At 35.9% G+C, this 23,932-nt stretch overlaps 1 protein-coding gene across 5 annotated transcripts in view; it reads right to left on the bottom strand.

The window, feature by feature from the left end:
* RAPGEF6 (Rap guanine nucleotide exchange factor 6) overlaps window positions 1-23,932 on the bottom strand; it is a 201,739-nt gene that overhangs the window by 103,734 nt on the left and 74,073 nt on the right. For all 5 annotated transcript variants that reach the window (XM_077768585.1, XM_077768584.1, XM_077768583.1 and 2 more), the window contains one exon: window positions 22,268-22,411. In XM_077768585.1, the coding sequence (XP_077624711.1) occupies window positions 22,268-22,411 (144 nt within the window). The remainder of the gene's footprint in view (window positions 1-22,267; window positions 22,412-23,932) is intronic.

Raw genomic sequence — 23,932 nt, forward strand, 5'->3', positions numbered from 1 at the left:
GGGGAGACAATTCAAGAAATTGAAGATAATGGCTTTGATTACTTTGACAAGAGTAAAATGAAACTGATGATTGACTTTTCAATAGAAATCTGGAAGCCAGAAGACAATCTAATAATATCTACAACAGCTAAAATTCTGTACTCAGCAAGAACAGTTCTCAAAGAAAAGGCAAAGTAAAGATACTTTCAAAGAACCAAAAATGAAAAGAAACACTCTCCAACAGACCTAGAATGAAGAAAATCCCCTGGAAAAAATAAAACAATTCCAAATGGAAATTTCTAGATGCAAGAAAGAAGGAAAACCAATGAAAACCAGGAAATGTGCTGGTAAATCTACACAAATACGAACTACATAAATAGTAACATTAAGTTCCCATAAAGTTTATAATACATATATAAAATTAATATATGTTATAACAACAGAATGTAAGGCGGGAGAAAAGTGAAGGTAGTTATAAAAGTACTTTAAGTTCTCTGCAACGTCCATGACACTGTGGCAACAGACAAGGATGCATTGTTGTGACCTCTGGTTTAAATATAGTAAAAAAGTGGAGGCGTTTGGGTGGCTCAGTCTGTTCAGCATCTGACTCCTGATTTTAGCTCAGGTCTTGATTTAAGTCATGAGATGGAGCCCTGCATCAGGCTCAATGCTGGGGGTACAGCCTGCTTGGGACCCTCATTCTCTTTCTCTCTCTCTCTCTGTCTCTGTCTCTCTCATTGGCCACCCTCCTGCTCCGACTCCTGCTCTCTCTGTCTCAGAGAAGAGAAGAGAAGTGAAGAGAAGCCAAGAGGGGGGGAAAAAAAAAGAAGAAAGGAAAACAAATTAAAATGCTATCCATCAAAACCTGTGGGATACGGGTGCCTGGGTGGTTCAGCTGGTTAAACACCTGACTTTGGCTCAGGTCATGATCTCACGGTTCATAGATTCGAGCCCTGCATTGGGCTCTGTGCTAACAGCTCAGAGCCTGGAACCTGCTTTGGATTCTGTGTCTCCCTCTCTCTCTCTGTGTTTCCCCTGCTCGCTCTCTCTCAAATTAAACATTAAAAAATAAAAAAATAATTTAAAGAAACAAAAATCTGTTGAATAAACTAAAGCTATGGTCAGAGGCCATTTTACAGCTCTATCAGATGTATTTTAAAAAGAAGCAGAAAATCACTGAGCTAACTATAACTGATTATACTAATACAAAAATTGTAAGAAGAGTATGTCTCAGGTCAAATATCTTCCTCCTACTTAGTATCTTCCTCCTACTTAGTATCTTCCTCCTACTTAGTTTCTATTGTTTAGATAGGAAAAAACCTCTTATACAGGAATGAAGTAGATGAAAAGACTATGAAAAGAGTTTTCAAAGGTCAGATGTCTGGTTCAGGTGTCAGGAGTAGGAGATAATATATATTCCAAGATTACCACAGGGGCTAAAACCAAAGAGAAAGAGGTCATCCATAAAAGTAACACAATGAACCAAAGTCAGAAGAGCAAGTCTAGCTTGGTAATAATACGTATTATCTACTGAGCAATCTTTCATCTTCACTAGACCCTAAAAAAACAGACATTATTATTATCATTCCTACTTTAAAAATGAGGAACTGAGGTGATCTTTCACTCAAGTAGTGGAGTTGGAATTCAAATGCAGGTCTGAGTCTATTACTCTCTGCTATATTCTACTTTGTACCACCGTGGTAACATAAAGATGAAAACAGACGGGTTCTAACTTCAAGGACTACAGTTTAAGAGTGAAGAGTGGACACAGATTTACACAGCATCTCCTTTCCACCTCATGAAGATAATTTAGATCTACATATAGGAAACCTTTCAACCTCTTTATCTGATGACAATAATAATGACTGTTACTGCAGCTAATGTCTGATTGCTCACTATGTCTGCCAAATATGTAAGCTAGCAAATACACCCTTCTATCTACTTTTTACATAGATCACCTAATTTAATAATCAAACAACCAAGAAAAGGAGATGCTATCATTATACCCAATTTACAAATGAGAAAACCAAGGTCTAGAGAAGTTCTTAAACTTGCCCACAGTCACATAGCTAGGCATCAGGGAAACTGGATTTGAAATCCAGACAGCCTTACTATATATAAGTGCTCTTTCCTACTAAGTTATTTCCTGATCCTCGGTTTTGAGTTCCAGCACCTAATAGTTTCTGTTTCCTAACAAAAGAGGCAAAAGGGAAAAAGTTTCCTCCCATAGGAATTTTTAATTTCTTAAACCTTCTCTGCCCCCTTTTCTTTTCTTCTTGATCCCAACAGGGACTTAATAGCTGACCTTTTATGAGCAATCTCAATTCACCATCATCCTTGGAGCCTACCAGCTCTTTCAATCTCTCCCAATTTCCACAGTACCTTTATCCATTTCTTATATCTGACCTCCTGAGTTCTGCTGGAGCTCAAATGTCCATGAGGACAAGTATCAAAGTTTTATTTGGAGGGCAGAAAGGTTCCTCAGCTAAGAGTTTGAATACAGACACAGATTATGAAAAAGTACACAGTCTGTTGAAGACTCTGTGTACATATAAAGGAGGAAAGATGCATTAAGAGGCTAGAGGTAGAACATAATCTTGAATGTCAAAGTATGTATTTTACCTTTGACTGCTACAGTTAACAGAGAGCTACTCCAGGTTTCTGAGAAAGGCGGTGACATAAGAGCTACTGTTAGGTCTTAGATAGACTTAACTTACTAAAGTGTGTATTTCATTGACTCAAAGTTCTCTGTAGGTCCAGGTAACAATTTGGGGCAAGTACTTTAAATTTTATTTTACTTTTTAATGTTTACTGTTGAGGGGAGGAGGCAGAGAGAGAGAGAGGGAATGAGAGAGAAGGAGACAAAGAATCCCAAGCAGGCTCCAGGCTCTGAGCTGTCAGCATAAAGACCAACATGGGGCTCAAACTTACAGACCACGACATCATGAAGTGAGATGCAGTCTGATGCTGAGCCAGCTGAGCCACCCAGGAGTCCCTGGGGCAAGTGCTTTGTACACAGACCCCGACACTACTTTCCTTTTGGTTCTGCCATATCAATACAGGCCCAATTAAGTCACAGCAGCAGCAGAAGAAAGCTGCTGGAAGAAACTGGTGAACCCCGCCAACAACCAGGGAAATAAAAATTTAAACTTTTTCATCAACTGGCAAAAAGAAAGCTGGATGATTCAAAATATGGGCAAGGCTACGGAGGAACACAATATTCTCATAAACTGCTAATGGGAGTTATGAACTGGGTCAGCCACTCTGGAGAGTAAACATTAAGAATTACTACATTTAAAATACATACACCTATGACTCAACAGTTCCTCTTCAGGTATCTACAATAAAAAAAAAAAAAAGCATACAGATGTATAAGGAGGAATGTACAAGAACATTCATTAGGAACAAACTGTAACTAAAGAAAAGATAACCAACCACCACAAGAATGGCTGAATTGTTATAGCCTACTATGGAATACTGTGCAACAGTTCAAGGTATGAGGTAGAACTGTATAGCCAAGCTTGAATAAGTCTCTTTGATATACTGATCATAAGACTCATTTTTTTTTTAAAGCCTAAAAATACCATTACATATTTTCTGGGTACAAACTCATCTAGGGGTGGGAGACACGATCTGAAGAAATATATACTAGGCAATCAAGAGTAGTACTCTCTAGTGAAAGAGAAAGATCAAGGCTGATGATAGTCTAAAAGGAATTTCAGCATGAAGAAAACATTCCTCTATTATTTCTATGAATAAATTATTCATAGCTGAGGACAAATATATATAAACACATGTATGTGAGGGTTATTTTCTCTTACCTTCCCACTTAAAAATGGCCACAAACACTGGAATGTGGTGAAATTCTATAGCCCTTAGTATGTAAGGGTAGCTATACACATAGTATACGTTCTGGCATTTTATGATGAAAAAAATAAGAATCAAAAATGAGTTTTACTGGAATGCCTTATGAGAACATGGTAAGTACTAACATACTTGATATATAAAGCAGAGCTGAGAATGAGCAGGTAACTTAAAACCATCTGAAACAAGAGTACAAAGTGACATAAATTAGGTAAAAACAACTCAACATCAAAGCCTATATGAGAAGCTAAAAATGAGTGGAGACTGCAGTTACTTCTGTTTTTACTCTACTCCTCTGAATACGGCACTCATGCTCTCTCCATTCCTATTATGTATGAGTGTGTGTGTGTGTGTGTGTGTGTATGTGTGTGTGTGTGTATATCTATACCTACCTACCTACCTACCCATCTAGATAAGCTTAAATGAGCATGATGCAATCAGAACACAGTAAGGAAATCAGTACAGCTCAGGAAGGGATATACATAGGAGGATACAGAAGATGAAGGGCCAGAAGTAATATTCTTCAGATTTCTTCTACTAGAAAAAAGCTACTAAAGAGCTCTAAGCAAGAAAATGACTAGAAGAGATCTGCTTTTTAAAAAGATTACTCTAGCATCATAAAGATGAAATGGAAGACAATCATAGATATGGGAGACAGGAAGTGTTAGTCAAGGCACAAGATGACAGAAGCCTTATGAAATTAAAAGCAGATTTATAAAGGAGCTTCTATGACTAGATAGAGTGACATGTTCTTGAAGTACCAGCTGACAATGAGAGAAAATTAAAAATAAATTCTAAGGCCCAAAAAGCACAGTTTGGAACGTGTTTTAGGGCGACAGTCTAAAATTTCTCAAAAGCCCTAAAGGAAAAAGTTTTATCACAGTAGCTTTGGGTATGTTACACCAGCACTCTGCCTGAGGCAAGTCAAACTACAGGGGAGGCAGGTATTCCTAATTCAAACTCATTATTTTTACTAAAAGCTGAATTTTGGAGGGCCATTGTTAAACAGAACAAAAATAAGTATTAGAGTTTTTCCATTCTAACACACATGTATCTCCCCACTTTAACATTTTTAAAACCGAAGAGCAGCTTTCATTCAATATTTGCATTTAATAAGAAGTTTATTTAAAGTGAGATGGACTTGTTGAGAAAAAAGGAGATCAGTTTCCTCTTTGAACCTGGGTAGCTCAGTCAGTTGAGCTTCTGATTCTTTCTTGATTTTGGCTCAAATTCATGACTTGAGCCAAATAGGGTTGTGGGATCGAGCCCTGCACTGGGCTCAGTGCTGAGTATGGAACCTGCTTAAGATATTCTCTCTCTCTCCCCCCCCCCCCCCNGTCAGCAAACCCAAGTCCCTTGTCCCCACCGCCCCCCCCCCCCCACCACCCTCTCAAAATAAAAAAAAAAAAAAAAAAGAGTTGGCAACTTTGAGGACAAGCAAGAAAACTAGAGTAACTGCAATGATCCAGGAGGGATGTAGCAGAGGATAAAGGGAGAAGAGTCACACACTGTCTAGAGAGTCAAGGTGAACTTTGGATTGTAGTCTGAATAAAGTCTGTCCAGAAGGGAATGATCAGTTGTGTCAAAAGCTACAGACAGGTCAAGTAAGACAAAGGCCAAAAAAAAAAGACCTATAGATTTAGTTGTGTGTAAAAATGAAAATGGAAGCACTTCCTTGACCTGTGACCTAAGAGCACCCAAGAGAAGGCAAACAGAAAGCCGAAGAAATAATGCCTCTTCTATACAGTAAATAGTTCCTTTGGGCAAGCAAGAAGGTGAATTCTCAGTCACTAGAGGAATATCGACCTGCTGAAAAAAAGGCACACACACTCAACTAAGAGAAGAATTTAAATGTGACAATGAAGGAAATGAATAGTATCCATAAAATGAAAATAACTTATTAAACAAAGGTGGCTGTGAAAAATCATCAGTTGAGATTTCAGAAATGATTACTACAATCAGAAATTTAAAAGATGAAGAGGAGAACAGCACCTGGTCACAAAACAGAATCAGTGAGCTAGAAGATCAGACTGCAAATGCATGGAATGTAAATAAAATACGAAACAAATGTTTAGAGATATTACGGACAGATCCAGAGTTCTAACATCTGGAGCAATAAGAAGAACTACAGTTTTCAAAAAATAAATTTCCCATAAATGAAGACCAAGGGGAATCTTCAGCTTGAGAGAGATTTCCAAGTACCAAGAAAACAACACAGAACAAAAATGAGACAATCCATGGTAAAACTTCATGGCATAAGGGATAAAAATAAAATCCAAAGAAAAACACAACTAACCAAAGACAACAAGAAAAACAGATTACTTAACAAGAATAAGAATTAAAAGGAGCCCAGACTTCTCATCACTAACACTGGATGCCAGAAGACAAGGCATTAACTTTTTCAAAGTACTAAAAAGACAAGACTTTAGATTTAATATTTTATAAAATAAACAATTATTTTTAGGTACATATAAAGTAAAGCATTTTGAGCATACAAGGACTTAAAGTTCATCTCCTCTCCTTTCCCCCTACTCTTGCTGCTAGAACCCCTTATTCTGTTAAAATAAACAAATTCAGAAGTAATGAAATCCAAGTAGTAGCACGGGCAAAATACAGGAATTAATAAATAAAAATCAGTAAGATGTATTGGAAAACCAAAACTACCAGGTATGAAAAACTAATTACAGGTTTAATATGTTTAATCACAATCCAGAGTTAAAATTCCATCAGGAATAACATGAAAGATGGGGGAGGGGAAAAGGATCCGTGTACTCTTTTATAAGTACTTAATTTACATAGTTAAGTACTGATCACAGAATCCTGCTCAGATGGTATCTGCTGGCATCTAATCAAACGTTAAAATCTGATTTTTAAAAAAATCTCCTTTGGCTCTTCTACACTTGTTAAATCTTAAATCAAAAGTTGGTTACCAGTACCACCAAAGGATATTTTTTCGTTATTCTAAAAATACCAACCCCTATATTTCATTCTTGATTTTCTTCAAAGCTTTTTCATTTGGTCTCATCCATCTCCCATCTGTATGTTTTAAATCTGAGGAGTCTTACCAACAAGCATCAACAAAGCGTGGGCCCCACAGGTGGCATTTGTAGTATAGAGGCCACCCATGCCTTACCAGACAGTAAAATGAAGTGTATACCTAGGTATATCCATCTCTTTATATTTCAATCAGTTGTCTGATAGTGAATTTCAATGTCTTTCCAGAAGCTGCATTTAATAAAGATAGGCAGTGAGCCACCATTCAGATAAAACAGTACACTACGGTGCTATCCTAGTATTTCTCCCTTAGTCACCATCAGGAGGACAACCTTTAAACAAAGACATGATTTCATCCTAGGAAATGCCTCTATTGTGCCCATCTCTATTAAACAAAAACATAAATCTTAACAGAGGCAATGTTAACAGAGTCAATTAAAGTGTTTACTAAAACATTTAGTTTTTTAAGACAAAACCAAAAATTCTTACTACTCTGTTTTTGTTTTGAAATTTACATAACAGGAAAGATAACTTGAGTGGCATCAGATTCCAGATCTATATAAACAGCCAATATAAACAATACGATTTATTAAATTACACCATATATTTTCCTAAAACCTAGCATGTCCTTTTGTGTAGCATTTTGCTTTACTGAGTTAATGTTTGTTTTAAAAAAATGACAAATATAAGAGATGGTATCTTAATGTCTCAAGCTACTAATAGTTCACTTACTACTATTTTTTAAATGCTTAAGAATATTTTTAAAATTTTCATATAGTTCCTTTTCATAATTATTTCCTTCCTATTCCATTAAGGGTTATTACCCTGTCTTCCTAAAATTTCTGTGTGATAAAAACTGTCATAGCTTAAGCTAGAGATCAGACTAACATAGCTAAATACATCAACCATTTAAGATGAGGCAATACAATGCCATCAAGTTAAAGAGTACACTCACAGAAAAGTACAGAAATAGCTACAACCAATGATTCAGTCTGAAGACAGTACACCTCAAATGATTACATTTTAAGTCTACAGATTATTAAGAAGGCTTTTCAAATCCTCTCAGAGGTACATTAGGATACTTTAAAGACTCCTTTAAATTGAAAAACAAAATGGCCATGAGACTAAGCTTTTAAAATTGCTTTGTAATTCTTATTTTTTAAAGTTCAGAAGATGTAATAGCACAATAAGGCTCATTTACAATTCAAACTAGTAGAATTTAAATTTAATAACTAGATTATATCAATCTCTAAGAAAATAATAAACATTACTTACTTTGGAGGCCCATGGCTGAAGACAATTGGCATAACAGCGAACAAGAAAAGCCATTTCCTAGGCTGGAAAGGGTAGTTTCCTTTTCAAACCAGAGCCACACAGATGAGTATGATGACAAAATTCTGTTAAGTTTCTTTTTACAAATCATACGCCATTTGCAGTGTTATATAAAAGCAGATCCCAGATCTCCAAATCCCTTTTAAACTGAAATCATGAGCTTTTAGTAGCTCAGAGTATTGTTCTAAATAACTGCAACAGTTTTCATCACAAGGTTCACTTTTAACAAGCAAATCACAGCAAATTAAGATGTTTACATTTCTGGCTCACTACATACAGACATACACATGCTTCCTCAGGCACCTGGCACAGACATGCACAGCGGTAACACAACAGTTAATACGGTATCAATCAGCGTAAATAAGGCAACATGCACCAAATCTGTGTTCCTGGATTCTGAGAAACCTTTCCTCTCTGTAACACAGCTTTGTCTCTTCTTCAACTTATTTCATTCTGTAGAGCAAGCACTGCAGTATTTCTTCTGCATCAGAAGCAAACCAGAATACTGTATCCTTAAAATGAAAGTTTCTTCTTGATATTCTTAATCACCAAAGGTTTAAAAAAAAGAAAAATCAACCGATGAGCAAGCAAATGGTACTTAAAAGATATATATGCTCTAACAGGTTTGTCCTGAAGAATGCCTGAAAATCTCCAAAATTAAAATGTTCTCTTTTCACAGGCACTATTTACAGCTCAGCAGTATTGCTTCTTGTTCTAATGCATCAGTAAGACAGTAATGTTGATCTAAGTCTGGCTTCTCTGGTTGAAAATTTATATAGGAAATGATACAAAAAACACTACATCTTCTGCTAAAACAAGACTATATGTTTGTGTCTTAATTCCTACTGTCCTTGCCTGTTTTACAGCAGCTCCCTAAGGAGAAGCTCCTATTGATTCCATGCTCTGCAGTGAGATGAAATATCTAATAAGAAGGAAAGAGAGTGGGAGGAGAATAGAGCTAAAAGGATGACATCACCTGTATAGAAAGCCTTCAGAAACTGCATTAGATCAATTGGCTACTGTATCTGCAGATGTAGCCCAAAAAGCAATTTACTGAGAACACACAGACACACACACCCTTCCATGAGACATGTCAGCAAGCTAAATTCTTTAGGAATAAAATTGGCAAGCAGCACCTCTCTATTTCAGTTTTAAAAATCCATCTTGATTTTTAATTCTGTACACTGATACATAGCTTTACTGGGGAAGCTAGATTTCCTAAAATTATTATTCAAATTTAACACAAGATTGTCCTCCCCAGGGAAAATAATTAGCTCTGGTAAGATACTTGCATTACAAATACGCAAGGCAGCTTAGCTCTCAGATATCACATATGTATTTGTTACACTACTCATTCAGGGATTTCTGCCTACAAAACTTCCTATTTATTAATTAACTGTTCTAAAAGGTATATAACCTTCAAGATACTCTAAATTAACATTAAAATATCAAAACTAGCACTAAGATTTTTATGCAAATAGTACATTTAAATGGAAACAACAGAATTTCATTTTGCAAAGGAAAGCTTTTACATCACAGGCACAACAGCAGACTTGCAGCATGTACCAACTCCTCTGAGGAAGAATCATCTATGCAATATGGTACTTTCCTGCAGCCCAATGCTCAATTCCTAGAAAGACGCAGGAAGCCAGTAAAACTCAGAAGCAATCAGAGAAGAAACTAATTTTAACTGCTTAAAAAACTGAGCTTGGACTAAAAATTAACTTTATTTTACCATAAAAATTACAGAAAAAATTAAATTTGCCACACCCTGTCCAATCTAAAAACACAATTCCTCTAGTATCCACCCTTACTCTTCACAGTTCCGCCACAAGGCATTTACTGCAGATACTCCTATGAGGAGTTTGCACTTAAGGTGGGAATGTATCCAATATCCAAAAACAATAAAAGACATAGTAGTTTCCAACGGTATTAAATGCTTGGTACACCTTCAGACAGCAAAATTGTAAGACTTAGAATTGATGAACAAAACAGACAATACAACTATTGTGCTTTACTCACCTAACACTATTTTGAGGGCAAGTGGCCTGCAACCTAAGAGGAGAAATTTATAACCTGAGAGAGGTGTTACTATAAAGGACTCCAATGCCAAAGAAACATCTTGTCATTAGCACCCCTCCTCCCTCACCCCCAAAAAAAGAGTTCTTCAATACCTCTGGGTGAAGTATGAGTCACTTTCTCAACAATATTATGCTGCCAATCTGAATTACGCTGTTACTTATAAAACTACAATTAACTTTAGTAAAGCTAAATATTATTCTGAACAAAGACAAGTCATTCTTTGAAAATATGTGATCACTTAGGAATTAAGATGTCCATAAAACTTAAGAATTATGTTTTCTGCAAAAATTTCAAAAGAATTCATGTAAAGAGTATGCACTTAAATGTAAAATTAAATTTCAAAAATACAAATAAGCATGAGCAGCTTTCTAAACATAAAACATGGAAAATATATACAGGTTGATTTTCAAGCACCAATGTATCAATGCAATTATTTTAAATAAACTACAATGCGTTTGGAATTTCACCATGTTAAGCATTCAACTAAAATCTAATTGTAATCACTCATTTTTTAAAACCGAAAAATGATAGCCGGCACTCTGTGTGTGAATGAAGCCAAACAATTCATTAAAGATAAACTTCTAAAAGACAAGCCTTTGTACACAAATAATGACTTAAAAGAGTATTTCAGTTTCAATGGCAGATAATAATTACATTCATGTATGGTACCAACAGGATAAATTATTACCAAATCAAAAATAAAATCATAATGGTCACTTCTCCCCCTTTTTATAATAAATCATGCTAATAGCACACAAAGAAGGACCTCAAACTGAGCAAGGGAGAGCCATCTCTTAGCTGCTTGAAGAAACTGCTGTCCTGTGTGTGAAATGCAATCCACTAAAAGCCGTTTAGAAACTACTATTGTAAACAGCAGTTCAATAAAGCAACAATTCTCTTTTCCTTTAGTGTGGCCTAGAAGTGAAGATGACATCACCCTTTTCCTTGTTCTACCCATCATCTCATACTATGTGCCATTCTAGGGAACTGTATGGTGAAAGGAGCATGCAGACTCTCCCTGTGCAACAATACCATGAAAGAAACAGGCCAAGTCCTATAATCAGCTAGGAATCCACCAGCACTCTGATGATACACCAGATCACCTTATTTCTACGGAAAGAACAAGACCTCTTAATTAATGAAGAAATAAACATCTTTTAAAGAGAATAGTCAGTAATTTGTCAAATCACTAATTATACGATTAGGTGAAGGAACATTTTTTTCACTTCCATCATTTTTAGAATTTTATTGTGATCTCATTCCATTATTTTGCCAATTCAAATGAAGTAACTGCAGCAAAGAGAATGCCCTGATCTACACATTATCTAGGAATCATCACCACAGGACAGCCATTTAAGAATACATTTCCCCTGTACATCAAACACCATGATGCTAAACCACATAAGATGAAATCTTTAGCTTTCGCAGGGTCTTTTGCACCACCATAAAATAAAGCAACCTATGCTGGCTTTGAAAGCTTCAAAGCATTTCATTACATGGTTATTTTTATCAAAATGTAGATGCTATATAGCTAATAATTAAAATTTATGTTTATTGTATAAACGATCTCTAAATAAAAATACAACCAAAAACATCTGAAATCATACTGGATAGAAAGCCAAAAAATAAGGTTCTGAGAGTTAACCACACTGGAATATACTTTACTTAAAAAGAAGTATACTTTTTACTTAATAAGCAACAACACTGAAAAGGAGGGGGGAAAGGTCATCAGGGATAAAGGTAAGTTATCAGAGGATATACATTACAGACATTATAAAAACAAAAAGAAACGATATGAAAAACCAGGCTTACAGTAATCTCAGGCAAAGTCATACCATTTATTTACCATCTGCACAATGAAATACTGCAATCACAACTTAGAGATACTGACCTCAAAAGCACATAAAGAGCAAAAGAAAAATTATGTAGTTTCACAAAATAAAATAAACAGGCACTCATTTCTCTATTTTAGTTCTATGTATTTGGTCTTTAAAATATAAATTGTTAAATGTACTGACTTATATAATAAAAACACTTTAATCCTTTTGGAAAATGAATGACCATTTACCGTAACCTCAGAGGTAATATATAAGGCCTTTTTAAAGGATCACAGCAAGCTTTTCCCACCTGGTCCTCACCCCTTGCTTAACTTGAACATTTGAAATGAATCTTCGTCAAGTTATCAGACACAGTTAACTCTAATTACTGGTCCCCCTCAGGAATTCTCGATTTCAAATTGTATTCTATCTATTCCTCGGCCTGTCTGAAAAAAGGGAAGCCAGAGTATCAACACTCTCCTATTCTTCTAAAAGAAACAGTGTGCTTCAGCACATGATCGTCTATGTCCACTAAATGGTCAGCACCATGCTGTTGAAAACTCTGTTAAAGGTACCAGCAGGACACATAAGCACTATGAAATATGATCCTTCCTTAGGGAGTGATCGAGGAAGAAAAAGCAAAGGAGAGGGAAGCCTTCATCATCAACTAAGGTGATGTAAGCTTCTATAATTAGAATCCGTGAAACCGAAGGAACAATAAAAAGGCACACCATGCCTCCACTTTCCCCTACACTGTGCAGTTGTATGAAGCATTTTTCACTCAATCACCTACACATACATGCAAATAAAGAATACATTCTATGTGTATAGTAAACAGTCAAGTGTGCTATACACTATATGCAAAGCTAATAGAAAGTTTTAAAATAGCGTATTATTCTCTTTAAAAAATGAGGTCTACCCAATAATTAAAATAGAGCTATATAAACATAAATTGAAAAACAAATCTCATTTAAAAGATTAAACTACTGAGAATATTCTCTCCATCTGTAGATTCATGGATTATGTTTTAGACCACCTTTATGTCCCCGCCCCCCCAGCTTTTTTTTTTTTTTTTTNGAGGGTCAGAGAAAGAGAAACCCAAGCAGGCTCCACGCTCTCAGTGCAAAGCCCAATGTGGGGATCCAACTCCCAAACCACTGGATCATGACCTAAGACAAAATGAAGAGTCAGGTCACTTAACTGATTGAGCCATCCAAGCGCCCCTCACTTCTCTAATTTTAAATAATGCATTTTCTAGTACTATAAAGGCCAAATGCTAAACACAGTATAGTTTCTGAACAGATAACCAATCAAACTAAAAGGCAATAACAATCAGCATGAATCTGTTTGCTATGTCTCAGTAGTTCTAACTCTTCCAGCCAGAATGTTCTTGAAAATCACGATCTTGGGCCACTGGTATACATTAATATCAGACTTGCTTTAAACAATCTTCAGAAGAGGTTTCTTTAGCAATTACAGCATAAAGCTTCAAGTAAGTTAAAAACAACTTTCCAATTCTGGTTCTCTGAGCAGAACCATATGAATGAGTGTCACCTTTAAAAGACACCTTTAAAAGACACTGTCGGAGACCAGAGGAGCATGTGCAGCCCTCCTCGAGCTCACAACATTCCTGAAGTTCATAAAAAGTGAATGATCAAGATAATTTCCTAAAACAACTACTTAGAAGTTAGCAATACTTATGTAGAGCCTTAAAAATAAATTTTATGCCCTTAATCCAGTAATTTAACTTCTGCTAATCAACCCTAAGAAATGAATCTGAGTCCAATTACTCATACAAGTTGTTTGTAATAAGGAGAACAGTGGAAGCTGCATGGGAATCCTTTGTTACACACATATAAAATAATATTAATATTATTTGTTTTGGGAAAAATTAATTGGATGAGAAGTAGAAAGGTAGGATACATAAAAATTTAGCATTAAATAAATCAGAAGATCTGAATTAATCAAGATATATTTAAAAATCATTAGCAACACTAGCTATTTCTGGTTTGATGATTACAGTAAGTTTCTCTCTTAACATTCTTAAATGTTTTTCACTTCTACAATTAGAATTTTTTCACAATTTTTTTTTAAAACTGCTCCAGGCAGGCATTTATCCTAACTTAGTTCAATTACAGTATGACCCGTTTGCTTTTTCTCCGCCATTTGTGGACTTAACACCCTCTAACTAGGTATAAGACCTTCCTGTCAAGAATTCTATAATATTTCCCAGAGGGCAAATGTGAAGAATTCTCCTACTAGGAGATGTTAGACACTCATGAAGTGAGAGAAAAGTCCTCTTCTGTAATAAAGGTGCAAAGCACCACAAAGAATACACCAGCGCACTCTGGTCCCTTTAGAGAAAGGGCCTCACAAAGCTCCCTAGCCCTTTCCATCACGCGAGCAGACAGTGAGAGGTCAGGAGTCTCTAAGCTGAGAGGGTTTTCAAGAGAACCCATACATGTCTACACCCTCATCTTAAAATGCCAGCCTCTGGACTTGTGAAAAATAAATCTGTATTATTTATAAACCACTCAGTCTGTGGTATTTTGTTAGAGCAGCCTGAATGGACTAAGACAATCCTCCATGAGGAGATTTCAGGAATCACCTGTGTGGACCAAAGTCCTATAATTTCTGATGAGCTTTCAGGGAGCAGGATCCCATTTCTTTGCTCAGGAATGCCTTGATCAATAAGACACTCACAGTCTCTACCAAAGCAGAACACATTTTGCTAAAAACCTTAAGATGTCACATTCATGGCCCACTACAAGAAGAGAGCCATTATTCAGTATACCACCAGAAAGGTGGTTAAACGACCTGATCCTAATAATCACCTTCTATTGAGCTGTACTGACAATTATGACTTAATCTTGCTAAATATGTTCTGATTCCAAACAAAACAACATGCTCCACAGGTGAGCAGGAAATTTAAGGTGAAATCACAGAGGAAGCAAATAGGAAGAGCTGCGTGCCTCATTATAATTTGTGCACTTAAAATCAGATTCTAGAGTATCATACCATACCTACCACCTGCATACAGTTCTAGAACAATGGACTGGGTAGAAAGAAAATTTATAAAGAAAGCTGAGCCCGGGCGCCTGGGTGGCTCAGTTGGTTAAGCATCCAACTTTGGCTCAGGTCACGATCTCCCGGTTCGTGGGTTTGAGTCCCACGTCGGGCTCTATGCTGGCAGCTCAGAGCCTGGAGCCTGCTTCAGTTTCTCTGTCTCCCTCTCTCTCTGACCCTCCCCTGCTCTCTCTCTCTCTCTGAGAAATAAATAAAACATTAAAAAAAAAAAAAAAAAAGAATGGTGAGCAAAAGGAAGCTCTCTAAATTTAAAACCATGACCCGTGATGCTTCCATGGAAATCCCTCTTTCCAGGTGTCTTTTTGGGAAAATTTTGATGGTTCCACTTACATGCAGGCACTATAAATGGAGAAAGAGAAAAGCAAGACCAGTGGCTTATCCTGTGCCTGAGAATGTAAAAAGCAACACAGGGGACAAGAAAGAAAAAAGTAGTCTACTAAGGAACTTGGCACCCAGTTAAGAGAAGATAACAAGCATAGCAAACACCCATACTGTTTGTTATTAAAAAATATAGCAGAAGAAAGGAGAAATCAATAAAAAGGGCTATAATTTCATAAATGAACTACCAGAACACCAACAAGATTTTTTTAAACCTTTGAAGAATGTCCCTATTTATATTTCAATCAATATTGTTTCTACAAAAATGAGCATGAATGTTCTCTGGTATTTTGGAGATTCGGTTCAAGTTAACTAAAGGCATAGTTGGTGATACCAAGATATTTCCCCCTTATCTGTCCTGCTTTACTTTTACCATTTAACTTCACATATATACCAGTATTAAAAATTCAACTCATTACATGTGGAAAAAAATGTTAAACACTGTAGGCAATTAAGACACAGCAATCAACTTTACGTAAAAACAAAACAAAACAAAACAGACATTCAGGACATTCTTAAATAAGTTGTTTATTTTGTTTTCTGGAAGGCATAGTAGGAGGCCATTCTGGATAAGAGGAGCAAATGTTAAAATTCAAACTGTATCACCAAAGGACAGAATTACCTTAGGTAAAGAAGCCTCTAAAAACCTTCCAGGAAGAACAAAAACAGGACCAAAGGAAGGGACCTCCAACAAAATAATGATGCCAGAAAGCTAAACAAACAAACAAACAAAACCACTAGTGCCAAGTGAGGAAGACATTTAAAAACCATCTAATCTCAAACTTTTTATTTTTTTAAAGTTTATTTATTTTGAGAGAAAAAGCACATGCAAGCAGAGGAGAGTAGAGAGAAAGGGAGAGAGAGAACCCCAAGCAGGCTCTACGCTTTCAGCATGGAGCCCCATGAGGGGCTTGATCCCACAAACCATAAGATCTTGACCCAATCAAAATCAAGAGTCAGACGCTTAACTGACTGAGCCACACAGGCACCCACGGAAATTCTTAAAAATAAAAAAAATTCTGACACACATTTCTAACATATGTCATTTATTTATAAATTAATACTCATCACTAGCAAAAATATTTTGTGTTCATTACAAAATAGATGCAAAACTCATCAGAAATTTAAAAGGATAAGATAATACTACATATAAATATAAACTCTATTTTTCCCCATGTCTGAGGACTGTTTTGCAGTCTACATTTTAAGAAATTTGAGCGAAACTAGTAGCCTTGCTAAATACTATCACAAAGTAGGCCTTCAAATCAGTAGTTCCAAAACCAGTTGTCAGTTTTTGGTAGATATCCGCTATTGTCATTTAATTGGACTCTAGTTACTCACTGTGTACAGGAAAGCAACTCCTTCAGTGACTTTCATATATGCTGAATAACCACTTTATCTTTTAAGGTTGTACAAAGAAATTGCGTTGTCTGAAGTGAGGTACTATGAATAGACACTACGAAAATAACTAGAGGGGGATGGGGACAGTGGTAGTTGGCTATTAGTTGTCCTAACCTCAAGTCAGCTTGATTTTCTTTTGTCTTTTCCTTTCTTCTAATTCTTTAGCTTGTTTTGATTATATTAACATGTTTAAATATCTTTTTTAATTAAATTTTTTAAGTTTATTCATTTATTTTGAGAGAGAATAAGTGAGTAGGTGAGGGGCAGAGATAGGGAGAGAGAGAATCCTAAGCAAGCTCCACACAGTCAGCACAGAGCCGGATGCAGGGCTCAAACTCACAAACCGTAAGATCAAGATCTGAGCGGAAACTGAGAGCCAAAAGCTTAACCGACTGAACCACCCAAGCACCCCAACATACTTAAGTATGTTGGACATAATTCATATTCAGGTATAGAATAGATAAACAGGAAAATCATTTTACAAGCAACAAAAACAAAGACTGAGTATTTACAATAACAGGAATAGAAGCTAACATAATGAATGTTTTTGAGAGCACCAAACACTAGGCGGAACCTTTTACATAAATTCTCTCATTTAATCCTTTCACAAATTTGTATTTATCCAAACAAATGTAGGAAGGTTACATGATATGCCCAAAGTTACACAGGAATCTAAACAAGCTGATGGGGAAAAAAGGCAATCTTATTTTGAAATGTAATACACTCAGAGGATACAATGATGATGGTTCTCTTCACATTTTCAAGGCAAGTATCTGATGAGAGAAGTGGACAACTGAACAAATGATTACAATACACTCTAATAAAAGGTCACAAGTATATACACCAGATACTGTGTGATCCAGAGATGTGTACCTAATCCTTTTCAAGTGAAAATCAGAGTCTTCCTATGAAATGATACAGATCTGAGTCTTGAGGACAATTAAGATATTGCCAAGAAGACAAAAAAATCAAAGAACATTCTAAGTAGAAGGAACAGAATATGTAAAAGATGTATATACCAACAAGTTTCTCATCCCTCAACCCATACATATCCACACATATACAATAACCATACTGCATATAATATGTATATCAAATGTCAAGCCGTACACTTTAAACTTACACAGTATTATATGTGAACTATATCTCAATAAAGCTGAAAATAGGGGCTCCAGGGTGGCTCAGTCAGTTGAGTGTATGGCTCCTGGTTTCAGCGTAGGGCATGGTCATATGTTTCATGGGATCAAGCCCCGCCTCAGCTCTGCACTGACAGTGAGAAGCCTGCTTGGGATTCTCTGTCCCTTTCTCTCTCTGTCCCTCCCCTGCTCTTGCTCTCTCTCTCTAAAAATAAATAAATATTAAAAAAATACAATACAAATAAATAAATACAAATGTGGTCCCTTCAAGGGTTAGCAAATTTGTTCAGCCCAGCTACAGATAGGGAATAAAAATAGATAAAGCTAGAGAGGTGGACAAAGTCCAGACCTGAGTTGTCCAATATGGTAGCTACTAGCTACATGTGGTTACTGACACATTAAGTATTTGAAATTAAAATTTTAAATTAACATCTTCAGTCATACCAGCCACATCTTAACTGCTCAATAGCCACATCTGGCTAGTTACTACCACCTATTTGGAAATAGAATAAAACATTCCTATTACTGCAAAAAGTTCTATTAGAGAGAACTGGTCTAGACTATGAAGGTCCTCATATATTAGATCTTTGGAACTTCTCTGGTAGATGGTGGTAGGCCATGAAAAGATTTAAGAATTTAAAACAAGTGACAGAGTTTCGTTTAGAACTGAAGTAAAGCCTGGGTGGCTCAGTCAGTAGAGCGTTCCACTTCAGCTCAGGTCACGATCTCGCTGTTCATGAGTTCAAGCCCTGCATCAGGCTCTGTGCTGATAGCCTGGAGCCTGCTTCAGATGCTATATCTCTCCCTCTCTCTGCCCCTCCCATGCTCATGCTCTGTCTCTCTCTGTGTCTCAATAAATAAAACATTAAAAAATTAAAAAAAAAACTGAGGTAAAACAAATGGACTAGCAGCTGGAATGGGATAAGAAAGAGATAAGGAATGGGGCTGGAAGCAGGAAAATCAGAGAACAAAACAAACCCTGAAATCAAACAAAGTAACACTTTTCAATTTAGAAAAAAATTTTCCATATCTCTTAAAATGAAAAAAATACTCCTTTTACAGTATAAATGGGCTGGAGGAGAATGGCAGATGCTATTACAAGAGTTCTACAAAGAAAGACAGTGAACACTATGGTAATCACATGGGGAAACTGAGAAGGTATACATCTTGAAACATTTGAGAGGAAGTATCTAGAGATAATACTGACTGATAAGACTATGAGCGCACAAACATGTTCCCATGTACTTCAGCAAATACCCTGTAAGAACAGCAGACCAAATATTACCATCCTCATTTTCTGAGGTAAAGCAACCAAAGCACAAAGGATTTAGATGAAATGCCCCAATCCCAATCACAGACAAAGTAAGGAAGAATTCAAGACAGATGTCTCATGTAACTGCTCAACTATTTCCAATTGGCATAATTACCCAGCTTATTCACTGAATATTACTCCCAAGCACCTTTTTGCTATTTCTAAATAAGAAATAGACCTTACACGAAGATCCAAAATTTAAAATATTCCCAGTGAAGAGTATCTGGAAACATTTAAATTTGTTGTAAGCTCTGAGAGCAATACCCAAAGAAGTTTCAAAAATGTAACTGTTAGAGAAGGGCTCTTTTTTTTAACATTAAGAAAAACAAACTTTCACTTTCCCATTAAGATTATGGCTCACATCTTTTCATAAAGCAATATATGACACAACTATGAAAATAATTCATAAAAATAAACCATCCTTTTCAATCACTCTAAGCATTCAGTTACAGAATAAAAACATGCCAAGTCTTTAGTCCTCACAAAACTCTGATGTATAGGTTATGTACTAGTAATACGACAAAGAATAGTAACAAAATATTCGTACATCTTTAAGAATTTTTGACCTTCAGTATTTTAGCAAGGAAAGGTTGATGACAGTTCGCAAATGAAAAGAGAGACAGTCTAATCTCAGCTGCTGTGTAAAAGAAAAAATGATCCCTTTTGATCTTTCACTCTGAATTGCTGACAGAAGAACGAAAGAACTAAAGGGATCTAGAGCAGCCATAAAACTGATTTTCTACTGGATGTTTTCACAAATACTAATTAAAAGTAAGATTTTTGCTACACAGCATCCTTATCTAGACCAACAGACACATAGGTTTTATATAGTGGTGACATGAAAAGTAAATGAAAACCTCTTAAAATCTTTTCCAAGTTGCCAGAAATATATCCCTCTTAGAATCAAAAGCAAAAAGCAACTCTTATTTCAAGAAATAGCAAATGCAAGTATCATAACCAAAAATCCTCTTCTAACCCAGTCTCATAGTTATTAACTACCCAGAATCAACTTAGCTCTCCCCTCTGCCAAGTCCCTGACAGTACTTATTAGGCTAACTACTAACAACTAGAAGGCTTTAAATAACAACAATGACACGCTTCTCTTAGAGTCATCAAATGGACTGAATCTCAAGCAGTGTGCCTGTTGCTCTTTCTGGTCCCCTCAGGAAACCAGTGTAACCCCAAGATGACAACTTTCAGCACACATCAGAATTACAGGTAAATGACGCATAAGCAAAAACTATAGCTACCTAGAGAAAATATAGAATCTACTTAGGCTTCATGACATGACACTAAAATAATATAACAACACACTAGTGCTAAGACTGGAGTAAGTAATCCAAACACACATACAAACTATGCACTCCAGCGCATATAAGGAAAACCAAATAATACAATTAAAGGTACTTTAATTTAGTAATTCTACTTCTTAGAACTTTTCTAAAGAAACCAACATCTGGACACATGTAACCACAAAGGTAATTAGCATTTCATTTAAAGGGAAAAAAACCTAAAAAATCTAAATGAATTAACTAAATTATGACAATTATTATAATGGAATACTAGGACACTCCTAAGGGTAATATAAAAAATAATTTCTTCAATAGCATTCAAAGATGTTCAGATTACACGTGTAAGTTTTAAAAAGTTATAAAGCAGATCACATGTTGAAGTTCTAAAAGTTAGCCCCAAAGCTTACATACTTATCTTTATATGGAAAAAAAACCTTTATCCAAGAATATACAAAATGTCACCCAGTTACATAACTGGGTGGTAATGATTGGTCAACTTTAAATTTTTCTAAAACAGACACATGATAATGCAAGTAACGTTAAATTACTTCATTATGGGGGAATTTATCATGAGAAAGAAATTTTTATTTTTAAAGAAATGATTAAACAAAAGGAAGAGAAAATGACCTTTGGGTACCTCTGGATGTGGTACAAAATATGGGGGATCATTTCATGTTACTCTTTGTTGTTGGAAATGTACAGAATGTACAAATCAATTGAGTTAGGCAAACATGGCTAAATCCTTAGAGCTGCCTTTAAACTGAACACTTACTCCACTCTACACAACTCCCTAAATAATCCTCTGTACTCCTAACATGGAAGGAGGGATTTCTGTTTCTGACAAGCAAATGAATTAAACATACTCTAGGAAATTTTGTTGCAATCAATTTCTAGACTGTTTTTATATTTTGGGGGATCACAACTTCTTTGAAAACTGATAAAATACACCTGGATTTAGTCTTTCTTAGATTATTCTTACTTCCTGATTCAAATACTTTTTACTTTAAAATGAGGTTCGCTACAATTACAAAACTGAAGACTTCTGGAGAAACAGCTTATGTTTCTTGCAGTGTGACAAAAGCTAATTATTTCATCTGCTTCTCTTTTTTCAATATTTGCATGTGAAAACATATCGCTAACACTTGTGCATGTTTCTGTGCTAACACACAGTATCTGTATTTCTCCCACACAAGGGAAAAAGTGACATATTTTTATTTCTTTATATGCCTTACAGCTTATCAGAAAAAGAAGCACCCAATGAGTCTATTAACTGAGTTCTCAGCTAGAACTCTAGTCTATATTCCATTCAGGCAATAAAAAGACAAAATCCACAATAAGTTCTAAAAAGACATGGTAACTATTTTTTTTTTACATTATTTAAACAAAACCAAAAGCAAAAACAAAACTCCCAATGGTATGTACAAGCACTTCTACCAAATCAACTGAGAAGTATTTTAATAAATGATATATATTTACTTGTCTCAAAACAGTATCCATTAAGCCCAAAGTGCTATTATCAAAAACATACGTAAATTAAAGATACTATATATAAAAATTAAGGAAAATCCATGAACTGTTCCTAAATGTACTCACAGAAAGATAGCTGTTAATGTCCACATCATCGGTGATGGTTTGGCGCTCTCCTTTATAATTAATTTTCCGAAACCTTCGTCGAGACTGTCTGGCAGGAATTTCTCTTTGTAGAATACTATCTTCATTATCTTTGGAATTCTCTACCTGAAACACATGTTCACATTCCTGATTAAATATCCAATTTTTCCATATTACTGACAGTCTATGGAGTCTTAACAGGCTCATAAGGAGGATTCATCTACTTCATGCAAGAACTGCCTCAAGAAAATAGTCTCTAAGTCTCATGAGTTAAAGATTAAAGGTGACATAATAAAGATCTGGAGACCACAGTTTCCTTTCAGGAAATAGTCTCTCTCGCTCACATAAACATATAACCTTTAAGTAAAGACACTTACCAGAAATGATGGCTGTTAACTACACCTACACATTCAATAATTACCACCCCTGAATTAATCCAATTATAAGCTGCCTGATTATATATACATTTATTTAGCGAACAATCATGGTTATGATTTCAGTGAAATGCTAAAAGGCAAAACAAAAATGTTTTACGTATTATTCTTTGATGTCCATCTTAATGTATGATAAGAGCCAAGAGTAAAGCGGCATCTTTATTTTTAAGATTTTATTTTTAAGTAGTCTCTACATCCAATGTGGGGTTCAAACTTGCAACCCCTAGATCAAGAGCTGCACACTCCACCGCCTGAGGCAGCTAGGCACCCCAGGTCTGGCATCTTTTAAGAAAGAAGTGAAAACTAACAATTACTGAGGCCTTACAATGGGCCAGCATATATCAACATTATACTATTGAGTTCACACAGCAGCCCTGTAAGCAAGTATCACTATCTCTAGTTTACAGATGAACAAAGTAATATCCAAAGAGGTTGTGACTTTCCACTCTCACATTATGATACTCATTAAAGATGAGTCAGTGGGGCGCCTGGTGGGCTCAGTCGGTGAAGTGTCTGACTTTGGCTCAGGTCATGACCTCATGGTTAGTGAGTTCGAGCCCCCCATTAGACTATGTGTTGACAGCTCAGTGCCTGGAGCCTGCTTCAGATTCTGCCTCCTTCTCTCCCTGCTCCTCCCCAACTCATGCTCTGTTTCTCTCTCAACAATAAACAAACATTAAAAAAACTGAATGGTGAGTTGGAATATAGGTCTATCTCCAACACTTATGGTAATGATACAAGACCACAGTACCTTTCCATTCAGACTAAATCATACTTAAAAAAAATTTTATAAAGGCACAGTGATATTTTAAAGTATATCATGTAATTAACCTCATATCATATAAATAATTTGTCTCCCCCACAAGCTTTCCTTCAAATGTCCTATCCTTTCTAATATCGAAAATTTCTAGTTACCCAAGTATGAAATTTCATGAATAATCCTAATTCCCCTGCTTGTCTTCCAAATCTTATCTTCAATCATTTCTCAGAACTTGTCAATTCTTGTTTTAAGAAATTCCTCTCACACTGCCCTTTTACTACCATGCAATATTTGAGTCTTACTCACTTCAGTCTTGAACTATATACAAGAGGTGATCCTGCCCCTTCAGTCGTGTTCCTCTCCAATTCTATCCTAAATGGTCAAATAAATCACCTAGATAAATCTTCATGTCTCCTGTTCAAAATGCTACAATGGACCTCTATCTAATAGGTA

Source organism: Crocuta crocuta, unplaced genomic scaffold, assembly GCF_008692635.1.
Source record: "Crocuta crocuta isolate KB4526 unplaced genomic scaffold, BGI_CrCroc_1.0 scaffold64, whole genome shotgun sequence".
Lineage (NCBI taxonomy): Eukaryota > Metazoa > Chordata > Mammalia > Carnivora > Hyaenidae > Crocuta > Crocuta crocuta.